Here is a 10,906-nt window from a genome sequence, read left to right as displayed (position 1 = left end):
ATATATATATATATATATCAGTATTTCTATTAAAAAGGAAGATTTAACACAAGATAAAACCATAGTAAAGCACATTATCTCTTGCTTACTTTATTAACAAATAAAAATATGCAACAAATTATTATAAAAAAAGTATTTTGCACTTTACTAGACCTAAGCCTATTATGCCTAAGCCTACTACTACGCCCTTATTAGTCCATATCTCCTACTCCGTGTTGGTGAAGAAGAGTGTGTACCGTCCTAGTGTGTGGGTTCACCACTACCAGAAACACATTCTGGGACTTGCTGGGATCTTCTGGGACTTCTAGGCCCCTCGCTGTCCTCAGACGAATTTTGGCTGCAAATGATGTCACAGCCACTTTTCCATTCACCACCTGAGGACTGAGATAGAGGTTTTTATTCAGTTTTATTATCAGTTACTGACGGGTTTTTATCTTGGTGTTGCTTTCAGAGTGCTTTGTCTTGTACAGAGCAATCTAGGGACTAAGATAACAATTTTTATTCAGTTTTATTATCAGTTATTGACAGGTTTATATCTTGGTGTTGCTTTCAGAGTGTTTTGTCTTGTACAGAGCAATCTATAATCATCTGGGGACTGAGATAACAATTTTTATTCAGTTTTATTATCAGTTATTGACAGGTTTATATCTTGGTGTTGCTTTCAGAGTACTTTGTCTTGTACAGAGCAATCTAGGGACTAAGATAACAATTTTTATTCAGTTTTATTATCAGTTATTGACAGGTTTATATCTTGGTGTTGCTTTCAGAGTGTTTTGTCTTGTACAGAGCAATCTACAATCATCTGGGGACTGAGATAACAATTTTTATTCAGTTTTATTATCAGTTATTGACAGGTTTATATCTTGGTGTTGCTTTCAGAGTGCTTTGTCTTGTACAGAGCAATCTAAGTCCTAAGATAACAATTTTTATTCAGTTTTATTATCAGTTATTGACAGGTTTATATCTTGGTGTTGCTTTCAGAGTGCTTTGTCTTGTACAGAGCAATCTAGGTCCTAAGATAACAATTTTTATTCAGTTTTATTATCAGTTATTGATAGGTTTATATCTTGGTGTTGCTTTCTTAGTGTTTTGTCTTGTACAGAGCAATCTACAATCATCTGGGGACAGAGATAACAATTTTTATTTGCTTTTATTGCCAGTTATTGACAGGTTTATATCTTTGTGTTGCTTTCAGAGTGTTTTGTCAGGCACAGAGTAACCTACAATCAGCTAGGGACTGAGATTTTATTGCCAGTTGTTGACAGGTTTATAACTTTGTGTTGCTTTCAAAGTGTTTCGTCATGTACAGAGCAGTCTACAACCAGCTGGGGACTTAGGTAACATATTTTATTCAGTTTAATTATCAGTTATTGACATATTTTTATCTTGGTGTTGCTTTCAGAGTGTTTTGTCTTGTATAGAGCAATCTACAGTCAGCTGGGGACTGAGGTAACAATTTTTATTCAGTTTTATTATTAGTTATTGACAGATTTATACCTTTGTGTTACTTTCAGAGTGTTTTGTCTTGTACAGAGCAATCTAGGACTTGTTTTGATTGCTGTGATTAGCAGCTAATGTTGCTTTCAGAGTGTCTGACTTACGCAGAGCAATCTACAACTTGTGTGTGATTTCTGTAACTTGTGGGAAGTGAAGGCAAGGGTTATATAGTTATTCAACAATTAATAATGCCATGTCTTAGGCAAAAACTAGCCTAAAACTAAAGGGAAAGTAGTTACCTGATAAGGTCCTTGTACAACGCCTTCGTGACAATGCCATAGTTGTGGAAGTTGTCTTCAAATTGGCAACATTCCCCTCCTAGGACCACTAGTTTAAAAAGGTGGAAGAGAAGCTCATTTCTCTCCTCTTCGCTGTAGACATCCCAGAACTCACCTTCCTCTTGGACCAGGACCTGTGGAAAGTTTAGCAGAAGTTGAGTTAGAGTGCAGAAGAAAGTTAAATTAGAGTGCAGCAGAAAGTTGAGTTAAAGTGCTACAGAAAGTTATGTTAAAGTGCAGCAGAAAGTTGTGTTGAAGTGATGCAGAAAGTTATGTTAAAGTGCAAGGGAAAGTTGAGTTTTTTATGCTGGCTGTTCATTGAGTTAATATCAGTCAAGAGTTCTGTATGACAGCTTTCGAGGACCTGTATTATTTTTTATCTGCGCTACTGACATTGCTGGCCTTGAAAATTAAGTATAGACATGTGCAGATGATACAATTCTAGTGGCACTAATCAAGCACAATCATTTTCCTGAATGCCCCATCCTCATAGAATTTGCAGTTTTCATAAAAGAGGAAAAATGATTGTTTTTACCACTTTTCTTCCACAATTGTCAAAAGATCTTGTTGTTATGTAAAAGATGTTCACATACAGTAAATTCTCATGAAGATTCTACTTTTAAATGCTTTTTTAGAAACATATTTTCAAAGTAACATAGAAATTAACATAGAAAAAGCTGAATTAAGAGGTACAAAGTCCAGTATAAAATGGACTAGTAAGGCTAAAATTCTAATTTATAATGCTACTACTTCCTTTTAATACAAAAAATTAGCAAGTACCTTCTTTAGGTTATCATTGAGGATGAGGTCTTCGTGGTATTCCTCGAAACACTGGATGATCTCTCCGTCCTCCCTCAGGACATTGGTGTCATACAACCTCTTGAAAATCTCCATGGACGTCAGCTGACACGGTATTTTCTCGATTTCCTCCAGCTGGCTGCCTTTACCTTAAAAGGAATAACAAATTTTGAAAGCTCTTTGACTATACAAAGGGGCAGGCATACTTAAAGGCACCTCACTGCTACTACTTACTACCTACAAACATACACAACTTTAGAAAGAAAGAGCCATTGTATAGCAGACTCCTGACTATTACTACTACTAAAGGGATGAGTCGTTCCTAAGGCAAAATCCACTACTAATATTACTTTACTACAACTGATGTATAAGGCTGGATAAGTAAGTGTTCTCACCAAGGGGTTCCTTCAGCTCCCGCCGCCATACGAGAAGGGTTGCCGCTACCGAAGGACTCCCCACAAAATCCTGAAATTGAAGATGCTTGAAGAATCCTACAGAGAGAGAGAGAGAGAGAGAGAGAGAGAGAGAGAGAGAGAGAGAGAGAGAGAGAACATGTAAGATAAAACTGAGAAATCTATACATCAATGGAGAACAAATTGAACAGTTCTCTCTCTCTCTCTCTCTCTCTCTCTCTCTCTCTCTCTCTCTCTCTCTCTCTCTCTCTCTCTCTCTCTCTCTTTTGGAAATGCATCATTAAAGAGAGAGAGAGAGAGAGAGAGAGAGAGAGAGAGAGAGAGAGAGAGAGAGAGAGAGAGAGAGAGAGAACGTATGGACAAAAATAAGAAATCATATGTCAGTGGAGAGCAAATAAACAGTTACTCTCTCTCTCTCTCTCTCTCTCTCTCTCTCTCTCTCTCTCTCTCTCTCTCTCTCTCTCTCTCTACAAATTCAGAAGCTTTGTCCTAAAATATGAAAACAGTAATAACTACAGATGAACTGATATTTAAAAGAATCATTACCTTAATAAGCGTTGCCAAGTTGTACTCTTCAAATGGCTGGTCAAAAGCATATGCTTGACAGGTGACCCTACCCAAGAGTGACCTGGGAAGGAATGAGAATGACTTAGGGTCATCTTTTGGACTAATGACAAAGGTTTTTTTTAAGTGCCCTTAAAATATTAGTTCCTTGTTTCTTCTTTGATGAAGCTTGCAAAATCATAAGGTTTTGGTATAATAAATCCTACATCTTTATGTTTTAATGCTGTGCTTGTAGGCCTACCACTGGTCAAGCAGTTTGTATATGTGTGTGTGTAGGATACGCTTAGATATGTCTATGGGACACGCATGTCCGGACTTATTTACACTTAAAACATCCTTTAGAAATGGAATTCATATGCTTATCTTATAACCTACATATGAATAATTCGTTTCAATGAAAAGAGAGAACGAAAGAGAGAGAGAGAGTCAAACCTGTTTTTCATAGCGTCTTACTCACCACTTCCTCAGGAGGGCTTGTATCGTGCTATCTTCGTCGACGACAAACTTCTTCTTGTCCAAATGTGTGAATGTAAAAGGCATTATTGCTCTCGTCAACTCCAAAATCTTATATTGTCTCCTTTCCGAGACGTCGATGGCGTCCTCCGTTACCATGGCAACGTTAAAACGTCAACTTTCTAATTTGTTTCACCTTTCTTTTCTCCTCCACCTTTCTTATTCCTTCCACCAACGCTGTTCATAACACTTTCAATACATATTTTTAAAGTTTTTCGGCGTCTCATTGATATGAATTAGCTGCTTTTAAATGAGTGTGTTGGGTTGTTCTGTGACGTCACTTCGCTTCAACTCGCCATAGAGATATTTAACTTAGATACTATCCCTGCTTTTGACATTGTGTCAATACACCGCCATTGTATAAATAACGGTTTAATATTTGGGCAATATATCAATTGTAATAAAAAACAGTACTTTGAAACTTCAGAGAATCTTTGAACTATAATTTAGAAGTGACCAACATAAATACAGTAGACATAAACAGGTTTTTTCCTTATTACAGGAGGGCTTCAGTGAAAAACAAATAGCAGCCAGTGCTACATTAATCTTTTGGTTACTGAATATATGGTGAATCCCGTGAATAAAACATTAACATACATACATACATACATACATACATACATACATACATACATACATACATACATACATACATACATACATACATACATACATACATACATAAATTACCTCTAATTTGATATACATGTTGGACTGATATTAAGTCCGTCAAGAAGAAACTAAAGCCTTTTTTTCATACTGTAAACATTGGGAATGTGTGGCTCTGACAGTTATTTTACAGTACGCCATATGACTCTTCGAATGTCTGTAAATATGTGTATATAAAAAGATAAATGAATGTGCTAGTCCTACAGAGGATCTTTGGCGAAGTGCAACCAGATGAAGTAGCCTGTTGGTACATGAAGCAAAGGTTATTTAACCTGGTCTACGATTTTGATATCTCAATATTCTTCCACGATACAATTAACTCAGGAGTTATTCTATAGTCACTAAACTGTTTTCCTCTCTATTTAATGTTCTTTTCCCATGTTAATTGTCTTTATTTTCACTGAAAAGTGCAATAAAATTAATGTAATGTAAAACTTTTCTTTGTATGGTACCACAAGAAAGAGACGTCCAGGACATGACAAATCTTTTCCTTGTCAATGGCGACTCATTTACCTTTATATTTTTTCTAGGTATGTTGATATTTATCTGTTTTGTTACATTTTTTATTCTGTTCCACATATCGTATAATATTTCTTTTTTACAATATAAGCTTTACTTATGATATTTTTCCTTCTCATTTTCGTCCTCTTTCATATGCGTAGGTGGAGTTGTTTTCTGTCAACGAAATGAAAATACGTAGGGGATTATAATTGTCAAGGCAAATTTTGTGTTATTATATTAGAAATAAACCATTAATTGTACTTTAAATATAACTAATTCCTATTGTATGACTTAATTTTTAAAAATACGAGAAAAATATTATCAATTAGGGTAAAACACATTACCGAACGACACCACTTGTTTGTTTACTATCGGCCATCGGAGTCGACAAGACGCAATGAGAATCAAAGTCGATTTTAGCGAATTTTTCGACGACGAGCGGAAGCTGTCGGTGGTGAACGTCGATCCCAAGGAATCAACGGCAGTTCGCGATGTTTTAGAGAAAATTATTCGCTTATTTAGACTGACGACGTCGAGACGGCGGAGCAAAAGAGGTGAGTTCGGTCTAGGCCTAGGTGCGATCGTAGGCCTATTTGACACCGTCTGATTATGACTAGTTCTGTGGGGGCAAAGAAAGCCTAATTTAGGCTTGTTAATGCGAAGGTTCATTGTAAATTCATGGCCAGCTTAGTTTTGGAAATTTCACTTTGATTTAGATTAGGCTAGGGAGAATAATGCAAGTAGGTCAGGCCTAACTTTCCTAAGCCCTATTTATTTATCCATAAATTTGAAATTACTTTTGTGCAGTAGATGCAAATTGTATAAATAAGTAACAATATTATAACCACAGGTATTTTTAGAGTAGTGAATTATGATTTCTTTTATTGTTAGTCTATATCAAACATTACAAGGAATTTGATAGGCCTAGGCTATTCTGTTTGCTGTAAATGCCCAATTAACTCATTACACCTTCCCAGTACATAATAATAGAGGTGTAACCTCAGTGGGTCCTTAGCTGACTTGCAGAGAATGCGAACTAGTGAAAAACAGCCAGCCTTTACTAGGCTAACCTATCCTAACCTGACCTAGGGTAAACGCTCAGAGCATGAGACATTTTGACATTCGTCTGCTGTTTAGACACTTCCACAAAATGCATTTGAACGTGCCCCCATCAGCATCAGTGAGACTTGTGAGACCTCTACATTCCTATGAAAGTAACAGTTTTCTCCTAAATTATGAAACAATGGCATATTTCCGATTAAGCAGAGGTTCGCTGAGACTTAGCCGTGCACGGTGCTAACTTACCGGCCATGACGCTCTCGAAACTTTTACTTAAGACACTTTAAAAGTGGACGAGGACGCCATCTCAATATTTGCCAAGTCACTTGTGTAAACAAACTGCCCATTTCCTGTGTTAAATCTGCAAAATATTTGTACCCATAGATGCTGACACCATTTCCTTGACATCAGCAGTAAGCACTGGCACGTTTCGGGGCTTGGATGGGGAACTCCAGCAAATTTTCAGGATGCCAGAGCGCTAGATAATATTTAAATAACTGGGTAGCTAAACACCAGAATAAGGTTATAAATTGAGTAAATGTATTACGTGTTCATTGTAATTCATTTGAAAATATTTGTTGTCGGAGCAAACCAGATTCCCGAGACAAATTTCAACGCTTTTGCTGTGAACATTACGATGTAGCTATTTTTCGCGTTTTCATATTTTTTTTATTTATTAATATGTATTACATATAGTGTAATATATATATATCACATACACAGTGTAAGTTTTGTCAAATGGTGTTTTAAGTAATAATTTGGATTTAAAGCCTTTATTTCAGTCCTGTATTTTGACTTCATGGCATCTTGACTCTCGTACCAGTTCTACATAAGTTGTCATACTCAACTTTCTTATATATCCGCCAAAGTGATAAAACTCATATGTACACATTACATGTCTTAGAAGTATACATAGTGATATGGACTTAAATAAATGAAAAGTCCTAACAACAAAATAATACATTTCTATCGTAAACAGTTCACTAATGTGTCGTCCGCTCTCGGATGTTTGTGGCAGCCAGGTATACAGTAGGTCTAGAAAATTGTTCCTGCCACAGTTTCTCCACTTTGATGGAGTAAAGTACTGTACACGAACATTCTCACGTATTTTAAGTGGTATTGTAAGTGAAATAAGAACAAAATTTGCATAATTACAATCAAATAAGCACTGTGGAGCTTCAGTTGTGATGTCAGTAAGGATAAAACCATGGATTAAGGTAAAAATGCATTTCAACTCAACCACATGACAGGTGGGAATTCCATGTCTCATACTTTCACTAGTGTAGGCAACAAAATAATTGTTTATAATGCTGATTACAACTAAAATCTTGAGTAATAGCTATAAACATTACATATATATATGCAATTAGTGTCTGAACACCGTTCAATGAGCGCTGGGAAGGAAGTGTCCAATCTCCTGTCAATTTTGTCTCAGCATTTGGGAAGATGCCATATTGGATGCAAAATTGCCTTTCAACGCCAGTTTTACGAAGACTTCACATGCTTATTTTAATTCGTATGGCAGTTTCATTTAGCTCATTTTGTTAATGAAGCTTCAGTCTTTTGAAAGGTTTTCTTAAAGGTTTAATTTTTTGTTATTTCTCCAATTAAATATCGAGTGAAAAGTAAAAATTCTGCCATGCGTGTCTAAACCCGATCATTTACCCTAACTTAACCTGTTTATAACTAAAAACTAGTACCACGGCCTGGATCCCACCTTTTGCCAACCAGATTATTTACACTTGAAATTTTTTTTCATGTAGTTTAGCCTACCGTCTTTTATCTATGTTTTTACGTTCATCCCAAAGAGACTGGCACTAAACTCTGCACCCATTTCACATATAATCTGTTAGTTAACCAAACCACAGGGGCACTGTAGTAATCTTTAGTTTTACCGTAAAACCTGATAACCCACTTGTAACCCAAAATTTAACTTTACCTAGCCCATGTATAGTTCTTGCTGATATTCTCAGTCATTTTAGATGTCCCAAGTTTGCACTAGGGTACGGTCATCGAGCATATGCAACTGTATGTCAGCTTTGTCCAAATAATGTGGGAAATTAATAAAAATATAATTTTTTATCAATTAGAATGAATTTATTTTTAAAACAAACTTATTACTTTTCTATAGCCTATTATGCAAACGGCCTCATTGTCAGACATATTCCAAAAGAAGAAGAGGGAGAGCATTTCATGTTAAGCAATGGGCATGGACTTAAAAAGTCAATTGTGTTTTAAAATTTTTTTATATTTTTTCTTTCAAAATCCATTTCTTTTTGTATCCTCGAAGCTTATCTGTAACTTAAAACATTCCATATCTCATTGCCTGTCATTTAGAGTTGTGTACTACCAAAAACAATTATTGTTTGAGAACGACTATAGTCACTACCTAATACGACTTTTCTTAATTTTTGGTATTTTTTTTAAATTTAAACCGGCATTTTCTTTCATCATATGTAGTTTTTCATTAATGGGAGAATTTCACTGATACCCTTTGCATCTCACAGCATTTAGAGGCTGATGGTGATGAGCTAGAAAGAATTAAAAGTATAAAACTTTTGAAATGCTGCACTATTTCTTTTCAAACTAACATAAATTATAATGCTGTATTCAGATTTTCATCATTAACCGCAATACAGATGCAGGATTATGAATTAAAACAGATATTTACTGGGTTATTTACTTCTCAGGAGATCCTGCAGATGAAAAACCTGAATATGGATTATTTGAAGAAGGTTTTTACATTCCTCCAGAAGAAACGTCGACTGTTCTTCAAGAGATTGGAATACTTAAGTAAGTAAATTTGATTTCCAACATGCTTATAAAGTTACACAGAACTAGACAGAACTTATTTTCTGTATGCCTTAAGTCCTGTATGCATGTAAAAGAGACAGGTACAGGTATGTGGTTCTGCCATACAAATGGGGTATCTGATTCAGATATAACCTCTCTTTATCACAAAAGTCCCCGCTTAATCATGTCTGCATTTCCTTGCACGCTGCTTATATGCTGAATAAAAGTTTTTTACAAATTGATTCAGTTTTATGTATATTTTTTATAAAATATATAGGGTAGTGGCTTATCACAGTCAGAAGGTAACAGATAGACTGTTTTTCAAATTTTAAAGAATTAGTAGTGCCTCACTTTACTTTTTATTTCGATGGTTGTAACTGGTAAGGCCTTTTTCACTGTGAAAAGTTATAGCTAATCTTGCAAACTTGATTTGTGTGTTCTATTATTAGTGCCATGTTATTGTATGAGCGCTTCTTTATTTTTTCTCTAATATTTTGAGCTGATGCTACTTGTATCTGTAAGGTTAGTACAACATTTGTGCAATACTACCTTACCACCTAAACAGAACCAATGTCCATGTTGCTTATTGTCACCATTTCCATGACTACCTTGCTGTTTCCTACCATGGCTCTCGCACTTACGGCATTCATTTTTCACGAGCTTGTCTGATTTGTATCTACCCCAGGGATTGTTTGTGCACACACACATACCTGCCTGGTTGAAGACTGCTGGGTTCTGGGAGCCATTTCATTTTGACTTAGTAGCAGTCATCTCCCACAAGTTCTGCCAGACTCAACCTTCTCAATTTACTCCAGGCTTGGAACCAACTGTTAGTTAGTTAGTTATAAATGATCTGTTTAACCTGACCTCTGAACCCTTTTAGGGTTCTTCTAGGGCTGGGAAAAAAAAAGGAAAAAAGGGGGTTAATGGAACCAGCTGTTGGCTGGCCATTAACTCATTTTGAGTTTTGTAACCCACAGGCTAGGTATTTTGATTAGGATAAAGAAAAGAAATACATATTTTGTTCATGAAACTTACCTGTCAGATATATATATAGCTGTATTCTCCGAAGGTCCGACAGAATTTCAAATTTCTGCGGGACACTGGCCCAGGTGGTTAGTACCCATTCCCGACAAGCTGGGAGAGCGGGTATCAGGAACCATTCCCATTTTCTATTCAGATTTTCTCTGTCGCCCTGTTGTCAACAACTGTTGTCTGCACCTCCGTCATAGGATTTGCTTTTTCTTGAGTATCTGATTGTCTTTTGGTATTTTGACTTTGGATCGGTAGATCGCATACGCTTTTTTCCACTTTTCTTTGGTTTTGCTTTAGACTATCATTATGTCTGGGTCTAGCTCTGCTGGTTACCGTGCGTGTGTGATGTCTGAATGTAAGGTGAGGTTGCCGAGAGCTGCGGTTGACCCTCACACTGTATGTTCTAACTGTAGGAAGCATATATGCATGTTGAATGATAGGTGTGATGAATGTGCTTCTTTGTCTGAAAATGAATGGAGAGCGTATGATAAATATGTGAGGAAGTTGGGCGTGATCGACTGAGGAGGTCTTCCTCCAGGAGTGCTTCTCTTTGCGGAAGTGTTGATGTCGGCCCTAACTCCCCTGTACCTTTAGAACCTAACCCTGTGGTTTTGTCTCCAGCCCTGAGATCGTGCCAGTGGAGACTAATATGCTTTCAGCCATGATGGAATCGACTTTGTGCATTAGAATCTAAGGTGTCAGCTCTCCAAGAAAAGTGTTGTGAAGTGACTAGTGCCCCCAGTGCAGTGGAGGGGGTCGTCAGACCGGCCCCATCATGCCTCTAGG

At 36.6% G+C, this 10,906-nt stretch overlaps 2 protein-coding genes across 5 annotated transcripts in view; one reads left to right on the top strand and one right to left on the bottom strand.

The window, feature by feature from the left end:
* Positions 1 to 131: 131 nt before the first annotated feature.
* On the bottom strand, positions 132 to 4,182 carry LOC136825961 (cilia- and flagella-associated protein 300-like). The gene is made up of 6 exons (XM_067082826.1): positions 4,008 to 4,182; positions 3,533 to 3,614; positions 2,969 to 3,038; positions 2,556 to 2,722; positions 1,737 to 1,909; positions 132 to 381 (listed from the first exon to the last, which is right to left on the bottom strand). Exons 1-6 carry the CDS (start codon positions 4,160 to 4,162, stop codon positions 192 to 194), a joined length of 837 nt encoding a protein of 278 aa, XP_066938927.1. The 5' UTR covers positions 4,163 to 4,182; the 3' UTR covers positions 132 to 191.
* A 1,416-nt stretch (positions 4,183 to 5,598) lies between these two features.
* Positions 5,599 to 10,906, top strand: part of LOC136826263 (uncharacterized) — a 32,477-nt gene continuing 27,169 nt past the window's right edge. For 3 of the 4 annotated variants that reach the window (XM_067083393.1, XM_067083391.1, XM_067083390.1), the window contains exons 1-2: positions 5,601 to 5,787; positions 8,983 to 9,085. In XM_067083393.1, coding sequence (XP_066939494.1) covers positions 5,631 to 5,787; positions 8,983 to 9,085 — 260 coding nt within the window. In that variant the 5' untranslated portion in view covers positions 5,601 to 5,630. Of the gene's footprint in view, positions 5,788 to 8,982; positions 9,086 to 10,906 lie in introns of all 4 variants that reach the window. The other variant, XM_067083392.1, reaches the window with a different exon arrangement.

Source organism: Macrobrachium rosenbergii, chromosome 40 (genome assembly GCF_040412425.1).
Source record: "Macrobrachium rosenbergii isolate ZJJX-2024 chromosome 40, ASM4041242v1, whole genome shotgun sequence".
In the NCBI taxonomy this organism is placed as follows: domain Eukaryota; kingdom Metazoa; phylum Arthropoda; class Malacostraca; order Decapoda; family Palaemonidae; genus Macrobrachium; species Macrobrachium rosenbergii.
Note: the sequence above shows the minus strand (reverse complement) of the source record. Positions and strands in the feature narration are given on the sequence as shown.

Bases quoted from the DNA above. Each gene is read 5' to 3' on its own strand.
- LOC136825961 (XM_067082826.1), bottom strand. From the start codon at position 4,162: ATGGTAACGGAGGACGCCATCGACGTCTCGGAAAGGAGACAATATAAG. The intron at 1,910-2,555 runs GTACTTGCTAAT...AACTTTCCACAG, and splicing joins TCAATGATAACCTAAAGAAG to GTCCTGGTCCAAGAGGAAGG. The intron at 382-1,736 runs GTAACTACTTTC...CCTCTATCTCAG, and splicing joins TTGTACAAGGACCTTATCAG to TCCTCAGGTGGTGAATGGAA.